The 23,102-nt window shown below is 40.0% G+C and overlaps 1 protein-coding gene across 1 annotated transcript in view; it reads right to left on the reverse strand.

Moving 5' to 3' along the window:
• DNAH8 (dynein axonemal heavy chain 8) overlaps nt 1-23,102 on the reverse strand; it is a 312,973-nt gene that overhangs the window by 65,263 nt on the left and 224,608 nt on the right. The window contains exons 79-84 of the mRNA XM_018039316.1: nt 19,683-19,804; nt 18,910-19,028; nt 16,624-16,826; nt 4,268-4,341; nt 1,238-1,390; nt 696-851 (exon numbers count right to left, since the gene is read on the reverse strand). Coding sequence (XP_017894805.1) covers nt 696-851; nt 1,238-1,390; nt 4,268-4,341; nt 16,624-16,826; nt 18,910-19,028; nt 19,683-19,804 — 827 coding nt within the window. The remainder of the gene's footprint in view (nt 1-695; nt 852-1,237; nt 1,391-4,267; nt 4,342-16,623; nt 16,827-18,909; nt 19,029-19,682; nt 19,805-23,102) is intronic.

The following is a 23,102-nucleotide window of genomic DNA, read 5'->3' on the forward strand; positions in this document are numbered from 1 at the left end:
TCTCCAACACCACAGTTCAAAAGCATCAATTCTTTGGTGCTCAGCCTTCTTCACAGTCCAACTCTCACATCCATACATGACCACAGGAAAAACCATAGCCTTGACTAGACGGATTCACCATTTAGGAAGGACCTTAACCTCTCTGAGTCTCAATTTCCTCACTTTCCAGATGGTGATAAATCCTACCCTGAAAGGTGGTTATTAGTATTACATGAGATGGTATATACAACATTGCCAAACGTCTCTGAGTCTCAATTACCTCACTTTGCAGATGGTGATAAAGCCTACCCTGAAAGGTGATTGTTAGTATTACATGAGATGGTACAGAGAACACTGCCGGACAGCATAGGCAACTTTCAAGATCCAGTTCCTATCAGAGCAATTCGTTTGTTCATCCCACAAACATTTATTGAGCTCTGGCCATGCTGCAGCTGCTGCTGTGACAAGCGGAGACCCAGCAGTTACAAAAGGACAGTCGTTGCTCTGGAGAATCTTACACTCTAGGGGCCGAGGCGGGGGATGGGGGCAGGAAGATGCTTTCAGTACGTAAGCAAATACGCACATCCTGTGCCAGGTGGGGAAAAAGTGCCATGAAGGAAAAAGAAAGTGAGGTGAGGACACCAGACAGTGGAGCAGGGGGGCAAGCCTAACGTCATTAGTGTCTTCTAAAAGCACAAACGGTTCCCAGAAGTTACCTGCACAGTGGAGTGCAAAAACGCTACAGTGTAAAGCATTGGCTTCCACATGGGCAAATTACTGATATCCAGAAGGTCTTGATTAATTCCGGCAAATGTTCTTTTCAGACCTGCACGAACGCCTTGGGGTGGCTCATTAGTGAATTTGAGAGAAGTCTGTCATAAAAAACAAATAGTGAAAAATAAAAACGTAAATAGTACTTTTGTTTCTATAAATTACTGTGAAGGATAAAATAGAAATGACAATACATCAGAAAACAATATGCTTGTGGTAAATAAAAAGGCACAGTGTAACCTAGTTACATGGATCAGAGCTAAAACCCAATAAATTAATACCAAGTCTTATAATTCTCCTGTGGGAATATTTACTATATAACCTTGATGATTATAGTCAAGATTTTGACGATAATGGCATTAAGATTTTACAATGCAGACTTGACCCAAAAAAGCCCGTTACGTTTGCCATCTTTCAGTAATGACAGAAGTGTCATCTTCATTTGCATAACTCTCAAGGAAAAGACACTCATCTCATAGTAACAAACCTGAAGCAATGTAATGGGAAACCGAACGTGTGGCTCGGTAGTTATCCACACTCGGAAAGAATCATCGATGGTTTCTGTGATGGTTAAAGTCTCCAGCAACTCTTCCATGAATTCCAGGCCAAGGTGACAATTCTGCAGTAAAACCCAGCCACCCTGTATTCAAAAATGACTTCACGTTAATTCCTCATAACTTTTTTGCTATGATTTAAATAAAACAAAGTGTACATACAAATATTTTTTCAACTTTTGCTCGGGGTATGTGAATACTCTGTTTTAAGCACATATATGTTAATGGAATTATTATACGTCAATACAAACTTTTTCCCCCTGCTTCTGGTAAAGCTGGTTACTTGGAATCAAGCGGTTTAAAAATGAATGTTACTCTGTCACCCCTGGTTCAGAAGGGAACAGAAATTAAAACGAAGTCAGACTTTATTAAGTACAGTGTGTGCACCATCTAATGGTGGGAACGGGTATTTTGGAATTTGTAACTCGTCCTGCCTAAGGTAAATCAGAAGGGACTCAAGCTAAAGCCAAGCCACCCACTGTCACAAAGAGATGCACATGACCTCATGAAAGTTGGAGGAGTTGATGAAAATTCATCAACAATCAAGTTAGGAAGAAAAGAGAGAATTTTAATAGAGCCAAACTGAGGATTATAGCCTGGGAGACAGACTCAGAGGCTCTGACTGTCCCACCTGTTATAAGTCAAAGACACAGGCACACACATTTTCAAGACAAAGGATCATACATCAAAATGACATGCTGACATTTCACATGAAGTTCACCCAAGATACACAGTCCAGGTAAGCATATACAAAGACAGCAACAAGTCACCATGCTAATCTTTAAGAAGCTACATTGTTAGTGTCAAAGAAATGGGAAAAAGTAAACCTCATCTTTGCATTGAAGCAGGCATCCCCACCCCAGAGGAGGTCTGGCTGATGCATAATGCAGACACAGACTGCACAGGGGAGGCAAGAGGCCCAAACGAGCAGCCAGAGCCAATTTTACGGTACAATTTTCTTCTCCTTCCTTGAAATACAAATTTTACTTCACCAGAGGCAATACATTTGGTGACATTTGCTACCAGTATTCTTGCCTGGAAAATCCTGTCTACAGAGGAGCCTGGTGGGCTACAGTCCATGGGGTTGCAGTGTTGGACACAACAGAGTGACTGAGCATGCCTGCTACCGTAATACTAAATCCTTTTTAAAATTTTATTTCTTTTTCATGGAAGGATAATTGCTTTACAACATTGTGTTGGTCTCTGCCATACATCAACATGTATCAGCCATAGGTATACATATGTCCCCTCCCTCTTGAACCTCCCTCCCACCTCCCACCCCAATATTAAATCTTATTCTTTGCCATCACTCCTCCCAGATGTTCCTGAAACCACAAAATTTATTAAGCACTATCTAAATATTGATAAAACCTTAACAATATGTCATATAACCATCACAGTTCTATAAGAACATAGTTTACTAGCCAGCTGATGCTTTGATATGCTTTATGCAACAAGATCAAATAAATACAGCTACAAGTTATTGAGCTCAGTATACATATGGTAAGGCAGATATATTATGCCTTATACTGCAAGAGAAAATACAACTCAGATTGGCTTAAATAGCAAAGGGGACTTTTTGGTCTAGACAACCAGATCGTCAAGAAGATGAACTTCATGGTCAGAACTCTGGGTCCTTGTGGATCCAGTTACTCTCTGATTCCCTGCTCTGAATTCCACAATATCAGCTTTATCCTAAATCTTTCAAGTGACGATGTGGCTGTACCTGTTCATGCTTTGTTTGTATTATTTCTGTTATTTGTTTTGCTTTGTTTTTGCCTATATGCCACATGGCATGTGGGATCTTAGTTCCCCAACCAGGGATCAAACGCACACTCCCTGCATTGGAAGCTCGGAATCTTAACCATTAGACAGCCAGGGAAGTTCTGTTTGTTTTTTTATAATGCCAATATTATCAGTATTTATCCCACCTTGAGACACAGAACACAGAAGTTATAAAAAAACTAATATTCCAAAGAAAGTTGATTGAATGCTGTATTCAAATGTAAAAGCTTCTCACTCATGGAAACTAAAGAAATTATTTAAGGCCCAAAGTCAAACAGTCAGATCATTCAACAGAGTGAATCATTTTATCTGAGTAAAAATAATTATATATAGTTGCTTTGGTATATATAAATTAAATACCATATATTATTGAATTTAATTAACTGATAAAGATTAAGGCTTAGGGCACTTGAGAATTAATGGTTGGCCTGAAAACTTGATGACCCAAGCAGAGTTTTAGCCCATTAACCCTCTCCAGTCATTAATTCCCAGGGAAAAGTTGCTAGGGACATTATGAGATCAAAAGCTTAAAAATAAACCAAGATCTTATTTTACTTTTATAAGTGGTGCAATTTCTATTGCTGCTGAAACTGCTATCAACCAAGGTTTTCTAGAAAATTAATGACCTGTGTATTTATTAGGTGTGATGAAAAATATTTCTCAACATTCCATCCAGCTTGCAATTTTCAGTAAAAACTGTTATCAATATTTAAACATAACACCCTCAAATATTTCTTATTTGCCCGAAACTATCCATTAATGAAAAATGAAAGGCTCACTTTAACCGAAAATTGAAATTTGACTGTATCAATCTGTCACTTCTTAAGCACTATCTATTAATATTAGATCATGACATTCCAAGACTGCTAGAGCTGCATTCTTTATGAAGCAGAAAGTGTATCTGCCAAATTACCAAAAAATATTTAGTGAAAATAAAAATGGAGCATATGCTCTAGAAAATGGAACAAGTATTTTGTGGGGATGTCAGGAGCCAACTAGCTGGAGGTTCAAAATCCTTAAGTAATCAATGTTTACTCTATATGCATAAACAAAAACAGAAAATTAAGCATCACAGGAAGAACACTCTACCCATCATGGAGGTGGTGCTAGGTAGACCAGATGGCCAGAGGAATCATATCAAGAAAGTTGCATGAAGAGTTGTTTCCATTGCTACATACCTGCTGCATTGACATCTGAATCAGCTTTCGAGCATGTACTTCTTGTCCTTGCCCCATTGAGATAGTTCTGCATTCTGTAATACAGAAGGATCACTATGATAAAATGTAAATTATATACCAGGATTGGGATGAAAAATTAATTGCTGAATTGTCATAGCCTCCCTCCCTCTATGGCTTCTAAGGAAATTCTGTTATTCGAATAAGTCTGGCTTTTGGTTGTGTTGATGAGAGAAAGGAGTGGAGCAGACTGGAGGCACTACATGGAAAACGAAAGAATGAAAGAAAGACAAAAGGCATGAGGTAGAGCTTTTAAAGAGTTCTGGGGTCTTTGGAGATAATGAGGAGACAGACTGATGGGGAGAGTCAGCTGCAATGCTATCACAGGTATTTAGAAGGAAAGAGGATTTCTTAGTTTTGCTCTATGTTTTGATCAGAATAAGTTTTTGGTGTTTTAGCAGATGTCTCAATAAAGACTGGCTACCAATCATTTTATTCTTTTATGATGTCAAGCTTGCAGTGTTTTGTCTGTCTGACTGTTCGGGTTTTGTTTGGCTATTTGTCCATTTTCCGAGATGGAACTCGTAGCAATTCATCCCCATGAGGACTATATTCAGGGGTAACTGCTCCTCAGGATCAAATCCTATTGGAACTGAGAAAAAAGGAGCCTGAAGAAAAAAGTGGAAACCACTCCAAGATTAGAGATGTGATTATAATTCAGCAGAATAAACACTATTTAGGCTCGTTAGTGAGTTTGATGTCCCAGGTGGAGAACCACACTTGTGCCTGTCATATGAATTCACCAAATTGTAGAAGTCTCTGAATCATACTTGGGAAACTGGAACTAGAAATTAACTTTGAAGTAAGCCTTTTTGGACCCAGGGCTTCTTTAATTTTAGAGGCATGGTCTCTAGATCTCTAGAGGCACAGGGAAAGAAAGTCAGTGGAGATGCTGTGAAGCAATGCATGCGTTTGACTTACTCTACTGGGTCAGCCCGAGTCCTCAGAAAAATGGGCTGCCGTGGTTGGGCAAACAATGAGGCTGATTTGGAAACTGCTGGTAGAAGCTACAGAGAATGAGAGAAATTCATAGGCTGGAGACAGCAGCATGTCAGGAACCAGGGAAGAAACTGCCAGGGCACACCATTTAACATATAGCCCCATGGGATTAACGGCCAGAGATTCCGTGAGTGCTGGTAGGGTGTAGCATTAGAATTATTTGTGGACTCAGGGTCACAGGGTGAAACTTGGCAGTGTGTGCCTGAGAGAGGATTGGCAGAGCACTGCTTGAAGAACTAGGAAGTGCAATTGTCCATAGGTCACTGAACACAGCTGGATTCTCCCAACAAAGCCCTCATGAATCTCTCCTGCTGAAGGGGAACTAGGCACTGTTCCCAGGGCATCTGAGAAGAACCCACAAAACCCTATAAAAGAAGAAAGGGAAGGTGGAACTCGAATGGAAGGAGGCTGTGAATTGTACAAAGAGACACTGAGTCTCTCTTGTTTTGGAAGAACCCACAAGTGTTGGGTAGGTCAATGGAGGAAGGTGTTATATGGACAATAAGTATTAACGCATGAGCGTGAGCCATAATCTATCTCCTCTGCCCTTCCAACTCTTCTGTGATACATTGTTTAAAAGGAAGAACTAGTTTTTGTTCAGGGGTAGCCTGAGTTTCTTGTCTCGACCTGGGTAAGAGGTCAAGAAGATACTTAAAGGCATCCCTTCAAAATAAACCCAGAGTCTGAATGTGACCCCTTCTGGATGTCTACACTCTCATGCCCCCAGTCCATCACCTCATGCCTGTATTCTTGCAGGAGCCTGCTCACTGGTGACCTCTCTCCCACTCTTTTCCCTACTAGTTATTCTTCCCACAGCAGACAGAGGGATTTGATTGAATCCCGAATCAGATTATGTCCACCCTCTGCTCAGAAACATCTGACGGCGTCTCATTTCATTCTGTGCAAAATTCAGAATCCAATTCAAATTCTGACCTCTATGACCCTACACAAATGGGTCCCATTGCTCCCACAATCTACACACACACACACACTTTTTAGGATCCCACCACAATTCACTCACTCTTCTCCAATTGCACGGGCCTCCTCCCTCATGTCATCGTCAAACTGAGGTGGTTTTACTTCTTTTCCAGTGTGAATGCCATTTATTTCTTCCTTTGGTCTGACTAAAACTTCTACTACAGTGCTGAGTAGAAGTGCAAGTAGACATTCTTCTCTTGCTCCTGATGTTTTGGGGAAAATATCCCATCTTTCAGCATTAAGCATGATGTTAGCTGTGGGTTTCTGTAGGTGCCCCTCATCAGGTTGAAGAAGTTCCCTTTTATTCCTAGTTTGTTGAGGGCTTTCATCATGAAAGAATGTTGGATTTTTTTCAATGCTTTATCTGCAACTATTGAGATGACTGTGTGATTTTTGTTCTTTATTCTATTAATATGGGGTATGAAGTGAAGTGAAGCTGCTCAGTCGTGTCTGACTCTTTGCAACCCCATGGACTGTAGCCTACAAGGCTCCTCTATCCATGGAATTTTCCAGGCAAGAGTACTGGAGTGGGTTGCCATTTCCTTACCCAGGGGATCTTCCTGAGCCAGGGATTGAACCCAGATCACCCTCACTGCAGGCAGACACTTTACCGTCTGAGCCACCAGGGAAATATGTGGCATTACATTGATTAATTTCATATGTTGAACCAACCTTGTATTCTTGGGGTAAATCTACTTGGTCATGGTGTATAATTCATTTTGTGTGGTACTGAATTCAACAGCATTTTGTTGAGAACTTTTGCTTTTATATTCAGCAGAATATTGGTTTCCTTCTACTATCTTTGTCTAGATTTGGTATCAGAGTAACATGGTCTCATAGAATGAGTTGGAAAGTAATCTCTCCTCTTTTATTTTTTGGAAAGAACTGGTGTTATTCATTAAACATTTGGTAGAATGTGAAGGCCTCTAGTCCTGGATTTCCTACAAATCAATCTTTTTACTTCTCAAAGCTCTATTTGGGTTTTCTATTTTTTCCTTAGTCAGTTTCAGTAGTTTTCTCTTTCTGATAATTTGCCCATTTCATCTAGGTTATCTGTCTAATTTGTTGGCATAATTGTTCATAGTATTCTGTATGATCTTTTCTATTTTTTCAAGTCAATAGCGATGTCCCCTGACCAAAGAAATTTTCACATATTGAGGTATGGGAAAGTCATTCTGACTCATACATGAGTTTACTTGAACTTTATGCTAACTAAAACAGCCTGTTTGTGGCCTATCAAACATACATTGTACATCGGCTCTAACTGTCAGAGAAAAGGGTACATTGACCAGAATTAAAGAATGTGTTAGAAATAAAAATTTCATAAATTCTTCCCTTCCTGAGATGACAGTGCCAGTACTTGGTCAATGATGAGGCTCCCTTCCCAGGTGTCAAGGTATACTGACTTGCTATGTACTTGCTAACCTGTTTTTTTTTGAAACCTTGAAGGAATGTGTCCTGACTTGTTTGATGCTGACTTTGATGTCCTGTTTGATGTTCTTTGTTCTGACAAGATATGAAACGATGCTGAAACCCATGCTTCTCTGGAGCAGCTCCTCTCACTTATCTGAGAGCTGCCAGTCCTCAGTCTGGCTCAAATAAAACTCTTTTCTATTCCTATTATAGTTTATTCATTGATTATTTTCACTGACATCCTTCTTTCATTCCTGATTTTAGTTATCTTAAGTCTTCTCTCCTTTATTCTTGGTCAGTTAGGGCAAAAGTTTGTCAATTTTGTTGATCTTTTCAAAGCAGATCCACTTGGTTGATTGATTCTCTGTTGTTTTTAATCCTCTCTTGCATTTTTTTCACTCAGATACTTATTATTTCCTTCCTTTTGATTGCTTCAGGTTTAGTTTGCTCTTCTTTCCTTGGTTTCTTAAAGTGGAAGCTTTAGTTATTGATCTGCAATCTTTCTTCATTTTTAAAATAGGTTGATAAATATTTGATAAATTTCTGAATAGTCTGGAAAAACTAGATTGATTGACACTGGAATAGTGAGGAAGCTTCGCACTTGGGGAAGTTCAAAAGACAAAGACCAGTGAGAGAAGAGGCAGTGCAGGCTGAATTTCCAGAGAGTGTGGAAGGCTGCCAGGACATCATGATGGGGACTGCCATGAGGAGGCAGGATGCAGAGGATGTTGCAGGAATCGTCTTTGCAGGTATAGCAGCATAATTGTCCTTTGGTGGTATGGGATGTTTTGATTTTCTGGTTTGCAGACTTTTTCTCCCCTTTTTTTGCTGCTTGGTTACATTTGAAAGACCTTTAGTCAAGATTTCAACTGCTTTTCTATTTCTTTCCAAAATTTGACTTGAGTGTCTTTCACATCTCCTCTTTCTTTTTAAAAAATTTTTAAAAATCAGATTAAATTATATATGTTATAGTGAAAGCTTTGTAAAATATAGGAGACTACAAAGAAGAAAACAAAAATCACCAATATCCTTCCAGAGAGATCTACATTCTAATCATCTCAGTGCACAATCCACAATCACTTACCCTCATTTCAAAATTCAAAGCACTCTGAAAACTGACAGCTTTGCCACAAAATCACTTTGGTGGTAAAAGCTGACCTGAATGGATATGAGCCTATTTATAGTCTTTATTTATCCCTATCTTTATAAATATTAATATTTTAATCTGCAATGTATTATATAATACATGAAATATTACTTTTCTAAAAGCTGGACAATTCTAATTTCTGCAGTGCATCTGACTGCAAGGGCTTTGAATAAGAGATTACAGACCTATCCATATTAAAAATTATATATATATGTACAATAATACATATACATGCCATTTTATATATCTACTTCTTAAATATGTTGTATTTTATTGTCATTAAACATTACTGATAAACAGTTTTTAATGGTAGCACAATGTTCCATCATGTTAATGCATTCTTGTCAAGTTAGCCACTATCCTTTTGTATATTTGAGACATTCCTAATTTTTTAATATTATAAATAGCACTAGACTTAACATCCTTGTAAATGAATCTTAGTGTGCATCTCTCAGTTTGTTTTTATGATAAATTGGTATGTGTAGAATAGTTGGGAAAAAGCACTCAAACATTTTAAAGATTCATGGTGTATATGAAAAAGGACTGCCAGTGTCTCCAGCTGAAATAGAATATTGCAATTCCCAACCTACACTTCTACCTTTTCTTTGGAAACTGGGCAGGGCCCTGTGGAGCCCTCCCAGGTACAAAAATCTTTCCTTGTCTGTAAGAAAAAGGCTTCAGTTTTCCAGACCTTCCCTGAGATCCAAAGGGCAAACTCAAACAGTTACTGATTAGGGAAGTGAGGAAATGCGGAAACAAAAGAAACGTAGTCTGAAACACTTCGTGCAGGACTTCCCTAGTGGTCCAGGGGCTGAGAATCTGCCTGCTAACGCTGGGGACATGGATTCGATCCCCGATCTGGGAAGATCCCACACGCCGCAGGGCAGCTAAGCCTGTAGCTCCACAACAGCTGCGTGCTGCAGCTGCTGAAGTCTGCGCCCCCTAGAGTCCATGCTCTGCATCAAGAGAAGCCACGACAGTGAGAAGCCAGTGCATTGCGACTAGAGTAACCCCCACTCGCCCATGTACAGCAACAAAGATCCAGAGCAGCCAAAAATAATTAATTTTTTAAAAAAGAAACCAGAGCCCAGAGGTAAAGAGTCGTTATTTCCTCCTAAAGGGGTATACGTAACAATATATTTTGGAGGTTTTTCTTACAGGAATTATTGCCCCACCTAAGCAGAGGATGGTAACTTCAGGCCGAGCACATGGTTCCTGGAGCACCACCCTGTTACCTCACCGCCAGCCAATCAGAAAAAAGTCCTACACCCTGCAGCCCTCACCCCAAATTTTTGCCTTTAAAAACTTCCCTGAAAACCATCAGGAAGTTTAGGTCTTTTGAGAACAAGCCACCCACACTCCTTGTTTGGTCCTCGCAATTAACCTTTCTCTGCTCCAAACTCTGACCTTTCCGTTTGTTTGGCCTCACTCTGCATCAGGCACATGAGCTCAGATTCAACAGCAATTTGTGTTTTAATTTTATTTGTGGCGCTTTGGACATACCAAAGTTTGAAAACTTCATCCAAACTTCTTTTCCTCTCATTTTGGATTCTGGTATTACGATTAAGGAAATCTTAGCCACTCCAGTAGTATCAACATATTCTTTTACAGTTTAAACCTTTCGAAACCTTAATCAACCTAGAATGTACTTTAGAGTTTAATCTGAGGTAAGATTCTTGCTTTCTTCTAAAGTTAACCTGCTATGGCAACACTGTTTATTGTCTAACCCATTTTTCTTCCACTGATTTGAAATGTGAATCTCATCACAGGCTAAGCTATTGTATATACTAGAGTCTAATTTGGGGCCTTTCATTTTGCTCTATTGATCTGTTTATCTACTCTGAGCCAGTTCCTCACTGATTAAATTATTGCAATTTGATAAAGTTTGGAAATCTGATTGGGCTTGTTCTCCACATTATTCTTTTTCCTTTTCAAGCTGTCTTGGCTATTGTTGTCCATTTATTACTCTAGATGATCTAAGATCCCTCTACTATCCAATTAGGGGAAAAATGATGTTGGAATTTCAATTAGACTTGCATTCAATTTATAGATTAATTTAGAGACTATTGACATCTTTACAATACTGAATCTTTATAATGGGAATGTGGTTTAACTCTCTATTTAATTTATCCTACTTTCGTGCCTTTAAGAAAGTTTTATAGTTTTCTTCTAATAGGTATTCTAAAGATTATTTCTCAGTTTTATTTTTATTGAGATACTGAATGGGATTTTTGCATTTCAGAAGAATGTTTCATTGATTTTTAAAATATATTTATTTTTGTGACCAGCTACCTCACTAAAATACCCTGTTAAATCTAATAGCTTTTCAGTTGATTCATTTGTGTTCTTCAGTTAGACAATTACACTATCTGAGAATAATGATGGCTTTTGTCCCTCTTTTCCAGTAGTTATATCTTTTATTTATGATTCTTACAAAGCATTAGCTATATCCTCCACAGTAATATTAAATGAGAGTGGTGATAGCAGACATCTTTATCTTGTTCCTGACTTTAATGGGCATCACGTCTCTAGTTGTTCACCAGAAAGCACGAAGCTGTTTGAAGTTCATATTCACTATCATATTGATACAATAGTCTTCTGTTCCCATTTTTAAAAGCCAAATACAAATGCTGAATTTTTACAAAATGCCTTTTTAGCAATGATCAGGGTAATGACAGCCTAAGGAAAAAGTCTTTCACTTGTTGTGATGAGATTTCTTAATACTGTGTCTTTCTCAGATTTGCCCATGCATCCTACTTGATCAAGGCATGTTGCTATTTTTTGCATTTTTTATATTATGCTAAATTCTTCCTGCTTGCACTTAGATTAAGGTCCTTACATTTATATTAATAAATAGGATCAATCTGTGGTTTTCTTTCTTTGATATAGTGACTATCTTGGTCTGTTTTTTATATCAAGATAATGCTATTCCCTTAAAATACAGAGGAAAATGCATCCTACTTTCCTATGTTGTGAAATGGAATATAGAAAAGTTTTAAAGGACCTACCAAAAAAATCATTCAAGCTTAGTGTCTTTGCTGAGGTAATCATTTTAAAACTTATAATTTTCCTCATCTTAATTATTGGTCCATTCAGACTTTTCAATTTTTTCCAAGAAATTTTTGTAAATTTATATTTTTCTACAAACATCCATTTTAACGAGATTTTTAAACTTTTTTTAAACCATAACTATATATCATTATCTTATTATTTTTTCACCTGTATATACTTTATTTTACTCATTTTCTCATTTCTATTTTTGTTTGCTTGCATGTTCAGTCACTTCAGTTGTGTCTGACTCTTTGTGACCCCATGGACTGTAGCCCACCAGGCTTCTCTGTCCATGAGATTCTTCCAGCAAGAATACTGGAGTAGGCTGCCATGCTCTCCTCCACCAGGGATTGAACTCTCATCTCCTGTGTCTCCTGCACTGCAGGCAGATTCTTCACCACTGAGCCACCAGGGAAGCCTCATTATTATTTGTAAGTTTATATTTCATTTGTCCTCTTTCATTCGTGTCTGGATTCTATTTTCAAATCCATTCTTCTTCTCCTTCACCCAAGCTCCTAGTAGGATTTTTCTCATGCTAATCCCATCTGTTTTCTTCTTCTTTCCCAGGCATCCAGTGCTTTTGTGCCAAATTTATCTTCTCTGAATTTCTCAACACAGAGCCTGACATGTTCCATAGTGAGAAGTTCTCCTTCTTTTTTTTTTTTCTATGAAAACCTATTTGATCTGGTCCCATCCCTCAAGTTGCTGTCAGGGAACTTGCTAATTCATCCTCTAAATCCACTGAGATGGTTGGATGGCATCACCGACTTGTTGGACATGGGTTTGGGTGGACTCTGGGAGTTGGTGATGGACAGGAAGGCTTGGTTCCTGGGGTCGCAAAGAGTCGGACACGGCTGAGCGACTGAACTGAACTGACTGACTGAAAGGCACTGGGGGGATGAAAAAAAGGCCACTGACAGGGGATTTGGGAGCCCTGAGGTTAAGTCCTGAATTATCTGCCACCAGCTAGTTCTCTGGCCTTGTTTCCAGACCTTAGTTTCCTCAGCTGTAATACAAGGCACTCGAATTCCAGGATTTTTCAGAATTTTGTGAACCTTGAGCACTTTATGATTATCTATTATCCAAATAAAACATCTCTAGTTGAGACTAGAGTAATATGTGATTCTGTCTGCATAATAGTTTCATTTTACAGCTATTTGGGGAGTTTTTAACCCAAATCAGTGAACAGAATGATGCTTCCTAACATTCCTAAACATTCCTTTGCTCTAAAAAAAATGAGCAATGAGTTTCTTATAAACATCATTGGATCCTTCAGTGTTAAAATTAAATCTAATGTGTTTCCTAACAAAATAATCAATACAAGGTTGAACAATTGCTGGAAAAACTAAAGAAGTATCAAGAAATGGAATCACCAAATTGCCAAGCAAAGCAGTATGATACTATGTAATAATGCTAGGTGACCGCATTGTTCTGGCCTTATGTACTTATCTAAAGTTATAATCTCTCCCAAAGGAGACCTTGAATTATTTTCTTATTTCTGTTCTTACACCAATGTCCTAGACAACAGCATTGTTTTGAGGTAAATTTGAAATGGTAACTTCAGTGGGAACTGCCCCTCTTCTAGGAAGAGTATCCCTTTCTAAGAAATGCCCCCAACTCTAGGCTCCATATATGTGGTTCTTGCTATGAACCCATTTACACAGCAACCATTCATTGACTGGCCCAGAAAGGAGTACACAACCAAAGGAAAACCAATGAGCTTCTTCCTTGGGTATTTGGACCTGGGACCAAGAGAGTAAGAGGAGTTTGCCTGGGTGAAAACAAATAGGGCCATCCCAGGTACAAAAACCCCTCTGTGGTCCCCATTTCTTGTTTGTAGAAAAATGCTTTAGTCTCTTAGGCCTTCCCAGGGTTCCAAAAAGCAGACTCAAGCACTTACTAATTGGAAACAAAGGAAGAGCAGTGGAGCAAGAAAAGTAATGATAGCTTCAACAACAATCCTAACTTCTCAGGACTTCCCCAGCGGTCCAGTGGTTGAGGCTCCGTGGTTCCACTGCAGGGAGCATGCGTTCGAGCTCTGGTTGGAGAACTGAGATCCCACATGCACATGATAAAGCCAAAATACAAAGCAATCTTAGTTCCTCCTCAAGGAATATATATATAACAGTCTGATGAATATCTTTGAGCTGCTAGGAACAAGCTAAGACCCTTGCCCAGATGGAGGGTGTATGACTACATGTAGTCCACAAGTATGGAGACACTGGACTGGCTGGAACCACAAGGCCGATGATTAACTACTACCCTTTTACTTCACTATCAACCCATCAGAAGAAAGTCATGCACCCTGCAATTTCACTCTAAATGCTGTTTTTAAAAATCCTTTCCTCAAAATCTTTCGAGCATGAACTGCCTGTTCTGCAGATTATATGGCACCTGCAATAAACACTGTGGGCTTTCCAGGTGGTGCTAGTGGTAAAGAACCCGACGGACAATGCACAAGATGCAAGAGATGCAGGTTCAATCCCTGAGTTGGGAAGATCCCCTCAAGGAGGGCATGGCAACCCACTCCATTTCTTGCCTGGAGAATTCTACGGACAGAAGAGCCTGGTAGGTTACAGTGCATGGGGTTGCAAAGAGTCGGACAGGGTCATGACTGAAGCGACTTAGCACGTGCGCATGCACGCGCAAACACTGTACTTTCCTTCACCACAACTTGGGTCAGTAAAATGGCTTTACTACCCGGCAGGCAGGTGGATTCAGTTCAGTAACACTAGTAGTGCTGAACTTGCTGAAAATGTAAGTATTGAAGCCCATGAGCCACTGGAATCCATGAATTCTGTCATATGGAGATAGATTGCTTTGTAGCAAGACAAAAGAGGAATCTATATGCAGAGAGGACATTGAAGCAACTGGACAAAAATCCATGGAGAAGTAGATCTCAGAGGGATTTTCAAAGTTCAAAGCTTTGAGAGGAGCACCACTCTAAGGCTGATACAGAGGACTGCACACTGCAGTGAATATTAGAACAAAATAGCCACCTTTAAAGGTGGTTAACGAGACTTTCCAGTCATTATGTATGAATGTGAGAGTTGGACCATAAAGAAGGCTGAACAGTCAAGAATTGACACTTTTGAGCTATGGTGTTGGAGAAGACTCTTGAGAGTCCTTTGGACTGCAAGGAGATACAACCAGTTAATCCTAAAGGAAATCAATCCTGAGAATTGATTAGAAAGACTGATGCTGAAGGCTGAAGCTCCAATATTTTGGCCAGCTGATGTGAAAAGCGGACTCACTGGAAAAGACCCAGATGCTGGGAAAGACTGAAGGCAGGAGGAAAAGGGGACGACAGAGGACGAGATGGTTGGATGGCATCACTGACTCAACGGACATGACTTTGAGCAAGCTCTGGGGGGCGGGGGGGGCGGGTAGTGAAGGACAGGGAAGCCTGGCGTGCTGTAGTGCATGGGGTTGCAAGGAGTTGGACACAGTGGAGCAACTCAACAACAACAACAATGAGACTTAACCATGAGTATGTGCCAAGAGAACCTGGGAGCTCTTTGCATTGGGTCTCAGTGTTCAGACAGAAGAAAGTAGCTACTGAAACATGAATCCATGTAGCACACAGAATGGTGTGCTGACAGTGATGAGGAGGAGTGAACAAAGACCATGCTACCTTAAGCTACCGGTTTACAGTAACTTTAGTGCAGACGTGGTAAATACTTGGAGATCACTAAACAGATTTTATATTATGCTTTGTCTAACTAGATAATAAATTCAAGGTTTTATTTTATATTGTAGATTTAGGGATTCACAATCAATCACTTTCATAATCCTAATAAAGACATAAATGAATTGCTCCTATGAGATATAGGTATAGAGATATGAACCTAAGATTTCAAAAGGCAATTCCAACAACATTCAGATTTTCGGAGTATTAAGAGAAAACTGCCCTCCTATAAACAGCCATCCTAGAAGAGAATGGCTCAATCATGATGGCTTTGCATCATTCAGGTACTTTTTCTCTAGTCCTATTGACTCACACTTATATGTTTGCAATTCCTTACCCTACCTCCTTCCCTCAGAGTAACTTTCCTTCTCCCCAACATGATCCCCTAATTTTTTTCTACTTTTAGATACTACTCAAAATGTCATCACGCTTTCCTCTATAGCCCACGCAGTCCGGGCAGCTCTGCCTCTCATCCCCGGGCATGTCCGCACCTCCGCTACAGCAGTTTGTCACGCCATCTTCTATTGCCTGTTTACGTGTCTGTCTTTCCCAGCTATGTTGTATTCACCTCTGTACTCCGTGAATCTAGCACACTGCCTATACTCAGGGGTTATTGAATGAAAGCATCAATGAAAGAATCCTTACATTACTATGCACTATAATACAAGGGTTACATTGTTTCAATTTGTGACAAAATAGGCTTTGTTATAAATTTATACAGACACAGCAATAAAATTTGCTGTTGAATGTTCATTCTTGCCAGTCTGCTATCCATGTGGTATGGACATCTGATTACAACTTTAAAAAAATCAGTACATGATGGATGAGAATGTTCCTCTCTGCACAAAGATATCTATACCCTCCTTCTAGGAGATCCGAAAATGGGGGAAAGAAGAAGTTTAATATTTTTTCTAACTCAGTTTTATGAATATATTTATAAGAATCAGCTATAAAATTATGAAAAGAAAAAACTGAAGCAAAAACATGGAGGCTTTGCTAAATCTCATAGATTGCTGTTCATACCCAGCTTCAGTTTCTTGGCCAGCGCATCAATTTGAATTGTGGGATCGGATCCCATGGACAGAAAACATATCAGAGGTGTTCTCGTATCACTTTCTTCCCAAGTTTTCTCCAGATTTAAGATAACTGGTTCTGTATACTTTTCCTCCAAAGAATCTGCAATATACTTTCTTGCTTGAAAAACAGTACGGTCTGGGCACCAAGACCTAGAAATGGAAACAAGTTAGAGGAAATAAATTCAGATTTTAAAAATTCTATTTAGTACTAAGCACTTAAAGAACACATAGTTAATTAGCAAAAGGATAACAAGCGAATCCTCCTTTTTGCAGATATGTGTAAGATGGACGGCGAGATTTTCAGTCTTTGGATGAGTGCAAGTTTAATCGTGTGGTTTTGATGCCAGGCATTGGCAAGGAGCAGGGCAGAGTTAGTTATGTTGCCACTCTAGAAGGGAACTTAGAAATCAGTTAACTTTCAAGTGTCTCATTTTCAGGAGAAGCAGTGACTATTCTGAATTTTTTAAAAATAAATTCCTGTTGGGTTTTTAAAAAATCTATTTATTGATTTACTTGGCTGTGATGGGGCTTATCTGCAGCACATGGAATCTTTTTTTAAATTTATTTTTGGATGCACTGGGTCTTTGTTGCTACGTGCAGCCCTTCTCTAGCTGCAGCGAGCAGGGGCTCCTCTTCAGGCTTCTCACTGCAGTGGCCTCTCTTGTTGTGGAGCACAGGCTCTAGGCCCGTGAGCTTCAGTAGTTGCAGCATATAGGTTCAGTAGTCGTGGTCATAGGCTTAGTTGCTCAATGGTGTGTGGGATCTTCCTGGACCAGGGATGGAACCCATGTCCCCTGCATTGGCAGGTAGATTCTTATCACATGAGATCTTTGATCTTCATTGAGGCACACAGGATCATTTTAGTTGAGGCCTGTGGGATCTAGTTCCCTGACCAAGGAATCAAACCCAGGCCCAGGCATAAGAGTGTGGAGTCTTAGCCACTGGACCATCAGGAAGGTTTTAATTAGCTACTTAACACACACACACACACACACACACACACACACACACATCAGTGATTATCCCTAGTAACTAGGCTATCAGCTTCAGGTAAGCAATTACTCGTTCAAACAAATACACAGGAGCATATCCACTCTTTGATAGATATTTATGGAGTAAATACATTAGGGCCTGCTCCCGACGCCAGGGACACAGCAGGGATGCAAAAGGGGGTGTCCTCTGGCTGCTCCAGTACACGATGGGGCCTGGCCGGCTGCACATTGGGAGCTCTGCAGTCTTCAGAGGGAGATAATGTGTCAAACGTGACAGAAGTTGCTTGATTTGAAAGCATTTATTAATACTTAATACCATCCATGTAGCCTACATCGTAGCAGGTTCTATACACTGTGACTCATTAAATAAATGTCATTTGATATTTCTGGATCATAGTCAAGTGCTATGGTTTCTTATTGTTTAGTAGATTGCATTATTAATTTGACATGTATTCAATTTTCAAAGGATGGATGAAAGATAGACACATGTTGTCTAATAAAAACAAATAATTGTTCTGTTCTGAGGTCACCACTGCTGACAGCTCTGATCACTCTCAAGGAGTGACAACATCTAGGAAACAACTTTTTCTAAGAACACTCGGTGGTGTAATCTTAGGTAAGACCAAAACTACTCCAAAATAGTAATCCTACATCTTTTTGTTATTCTTTTGGTGGTTTCATCCTCCCCAGCTCCACCCTCCTGTCTTGTCCATCACACACGCGCGCACACACACACACACACACACACACCTTCCAATACAGAAGCCTTCTCTGAGCTTCTGTATACTGAGAAAACATGAAAAGTGAGAAGAAAAAGAAAAGAAAAAAAAATCAACATCCATTTTAAACTTTTGCTTCCATTTCAATAGCTACAAACACCATTTATATGTTTTAATAGTGGGATCTTCTTGGTTTTAGCTTAAAAATTGCCTTGTAACTCTGTGAGATCTACTCTTTTACAGAAGTAAATTCAATAATAAATGATTTACTCAGTGGTAAATGGTGACCAAAGTGAATAGTAAAAACATTTTCATATATGTTTTGCTAAAAACACTGTCATGAATACATTGTTAACATATGACCTTCACCATTTTTATTTGCCATCCCAAACTTCAATTTGGAAGCATAAACATCCATTACAGTCACTACTGGGACACAGGGAAGTAAACTCACTGAGGTGGGATCTGTAATTTGACATTATGACAAGTGATGCTTCTAGGTCTGATAATACCTGCTCTCACCTGATAAGTAAAAGTTTGCGGCAGGTATCCAGTGAGTCATTATATCCATCAGGGATGATTTCCTCCTCTGGAGCATCTTTATCAAACCAGCTTTTCCACCCTTTCTCATTACGAGATATCTAAAATACACAAGCCAATTAGCAACCCTCAGGAATATATGCAATTAAAATCAAACAATGTAAAAAGGTCATTCTTTACAGCTAGATAATTTTTCTATATAAATTTATTTATTCTAATGCATATATACAGGTAGATAATTTTTTAAACATAACCACACTGTCTTACATTTTTCTTCAGAATCAATGGCTCAAATAGCTTGGATATTGCTATTCCCTTTCCCCATTGCTTTTCTACATTATTCACTAAAATGAGGAACATGTATCAGTTACACTCAAAGACTGGAAAGGAAAAACCACAGACCAGGGTTTCTCAGCCTCGGCCCCATGAGCATTCAGGGCCAGGTTAACTTTATGTTGTGAGGGGCTGTCCTGTGCATCGCAGGATGTTTCGCAGCATCCCTGGCCTCTCCCCACTAGTCACCAGAGCACATTTGCCTCTAGTTCAAGGCAATCAGAAACGTCTCCAGAATCATCATATGTACTCTGGGGTGTGCACCAGGTTGCCTTTGAATGAGAGCTGCAGTTGTCTTAAAGCTGCATTTTTTGTGTGTCAGCTCCTCTGATTCAAGGGCTTGTCACCAGGAGGCCCCAATTTAAATGACCCAGGTGTGTTTGGGTTTACAGATCTATACTTTTTTCCTAGTCCTTTATTACCTGGTTCATAATTTCTGCAAACTGTGGAAGTTTACTCAGTTCCACAAGATTCAGCCAGGTCATATCAAGGATCCAGCGAAACGGCTTGGGTGGGCAGGCTTTCAGATCCAGAGCTGCTCCCCCTGGGGAAAGGCATTAGTGAGAATCAGGTCAGCTTGTGCTCCATAGTTTAGAAATTTACTTTCAAATTAAGAAAAAAAAATCCAGATAACCATATCACACACAAAAATGGGAAAGTTGGAAAATAATCACATTACAAAAAATGTGGTTCTCTTTTTTGTGTACATTTCCTTCAAGTCTAAGTGATTTATACCATCTTATACAGATAGCAACTCCTTGTCATTTTTCCATGCAAAGAATTTTTCTCAGGTGGTTGCAGGTGTTTGCCTTTTTATTGTTTTTAACTATTTGATATCAGTGAATAGATTGATCTTCTCATAGGTGAGTTTAAAAATCACTTCTTAGTGAAATCCCTCCTCCAGAAGCTTGATATTCAATACTGTTTTTCAATCAGGTCAGAAAGATGGATACACGCGTAGGGAGGGAAAAAGGAAGGAAGGAGTATAAAACATCTGTGGGTTTTAAGGAAGCAATTAATGTTCAAATCATTTACTCATTCATTTACTCAACAAATACTCACTGAGCCACTTCTCTGTTTCCAGAATATTCCAGGCACTACGGATACCAAACAAGACCCGTGCTCTCACCAAGTCTAGTGGAGAACATACGTGAATGCACTGGAACATATTTTGAAGCAAAGTGAAAGTTGTTCAGTCGTATCCGACTCTTTGCAACTCCATGGACTGTAGCCTGTCAGGCTCCTCTGTCCATGGAATTCTCCAAACCAAAATACTGGAGTGGATAGCCATTCCCTCTCCAGGGGATCTTCCCAAACAGGGATTGAACCCAGGTCTCCTGCATTCCAGGTGGATTCTTCACCATCTGAGCCACCAGGGAAGCCCATTTTGAAAGCAAATCAGCAGTTAAATGAGCACATTCAATGTGACAATCTCTACCAAGAGGTATGACTATATTTCAGTTTCAAAAGTTCTCTATTGAATGTCTTTAGTAATGTTTTATCATAATTACTCCACCTCTGCTGTTTAATTCAGATGCATAGGAAATAGCGGTTCTTGAACTTTTAAACTCTATAATCCTCTTAAAGAACTCATCAAATCCCCCCATTTCACTCATTAACTTGGGGACAGAAACAGGGGAGGTGGCGGAGGGAATTACAGGTCTCTGCTCTCCCCTCTAGCATCTTCCTGAGAAGGTGAACGACCTGGAGTACCTTCCTGTAAATCCTTTCCCTCCACCGTGGAGTCAGGGGCTCTGAGTGCCACAATACCCCTCCATCCCCACAGTGACCAGATGAAAGAGAAAGCCTTACTCTAGGATCATTTCTGCTAACACTGAGTTTACTGTAGGAGAAGCAAGCCCTAGAGAAAGTCACCTGCAGATTTAAGGGATTTTCTCCTCTCACACAGGCTTCCCAGGTGGTGCTAGTTGTAAAGAACCGGCTTGCTAATACAGGGGACATAAGAGATGAGGGTTCGATCCCTGGGTTGGGCAGATCCCCTGGAGGAGGCCATGGCAACCCACTCCAGTATTTTTGCCTGGAGAATCCCATGGACAGAGGAGCCTGGTGGGCTACAGCCCACAGGGTCACAAAGAGTCAGACACAACTGAGCAACTTAGCATGTATGCACGCAGTGCTCTAACACGGAGTAAGACATGTCCCTTTTCTTCTTGGTTGTCTCCCCCCAACACACACACACACACACAAAATGATTTCATGTCATCACACACCTAAAAGACATCGAGAGAAGACATTTAAGTTACATAGGTGGTTTCAACATACCATGCGCCAAAACTAACCCAGAACAATCACAGCCTGTCCTGTTCCCCCCAAATATCCTGGCTCTGCCACTTACAGGCTACATAAACTTGGACAAAGAACTCAATTTCTCCCAGTACCCCCTTCTGTCAAATGAGTATAATAGTAGAATCCATCAGATTGATTGCTGTGAAGATTAAATAAATTAATGTATGTAGAAAGCTAACAACCCTTGTGGCCCAAAGTAAAAGCTATACAATCATGAGCTGTTATTTTGACATTAACTCTCTGTCTGTTTTGTAAGGCTTGGGTCCAATCCAACCTGGAAGGCAAGAGAAGACCCCCTAAGGTGTCTTTTTGTCTGTGGTTTATGACAAAAGAAAGATGATGTCTTTCTAAAATAACCAGGCAGGGGGAACAGGTGTATCAATTACTCTATAGTACAGGATTGCCCCTGGTAGCTGTTCCATTTTTCAAAGTATTCTGACATTCTCAGTTGAAGAAGAAAGTCAAAGGCACCTTCCAGATATTGCAGAAAACAAGTAGGAATTAATACAAAAGGATGGTCACTCTTGGGAAATCAAACATTTCTGCTCTGATAAGTAAGTCCCTTTTCTTTCCCCTTTAAGTACTGAGTTCAAAATGGTAAAAGACATCAATGATCTAAGGGCCATATTTGTTAACTTTGTAAAAAAAAAAAGCATTAAAAACAAAGTTCTACCATCTTTAAAAAAATAATTTGGTCAAACTGTAAGCCAGTTTAAAATTACTACAAACTGTAGATTAAACCAGTTTTGACTTTTTAAAAACTCTCACTGTGTGCTGTGCTGAATGTACTTCTGGCAATCCACCTACCATAAAATCCCAAATTAATCTTCTGCAGCATGGTTCTGTTCATGCTACTTCCCTGCTCATAAAACATTCCATGACTCCCTATCGCCAAGTAAATTAAATTCAAATTCCTCTCACTGACTCTCCTGACCCTACACAGTCTGGTTCTGAATCTCCAGTTTTATGAAATGGGGTCACAGATGTGCTCTAACCACAGCTCAGAAGTGTAGCCTTCTTTTTCTGTGACAAATCAAATCCTCCTCACAAATTCCCACCCCAAAGTCTTGCTGTTTGTCGGTCTCCTCTGATTTAAAGACTTTCTTTCAAAGAATCTCATCTCTTTCAGGGAATGGCCGTGGCTTGGCTGGTTGTGCTGGCCAGGGAGAAGTAGAGTGGGGTGGGTTTATGTCTTGATGGGGAGACGCTTCAGATCTACAAGGTAGAGTGGGGTGGGTTTGTGTCTTGATGGGGAGACGCTTCAGATCTACAACCCCCCTCCCCTCCCCACCCCACTTCTCCTCCGGTCTTCGTCTGTCTCAGTCACAGCCTGGGATCCTCTGAGCCATGACAAATCCTATCTGGGGGCATCAGGCTGCTGTCCACAGAGACTGGTACTTTGTCACTAGCTACAAAGTTCCCCTGCCCTGCAACTTCTTGATTGGAACCCCAGGCCTCTCTGCATTCCCATGTCCACACTTCTGCTGCTAAACCTCGGGCTTATCCATCTATCCGCTACCTTCCACCATTGACGC

The sequence above is a fragment of the Capra hircus genome, chromosome 23, assembly GCF_001704415.2.
Source record: "Capra hircus breed San Clemente chromosome 23, ASM170441v1, whole genome shotgun sequence".
Lineage (NCBI taxonomy): Eukaryota > Metazoa > Chordata > Mammalia > Artiodactyla > Bovidae > Capra > Capra hircus.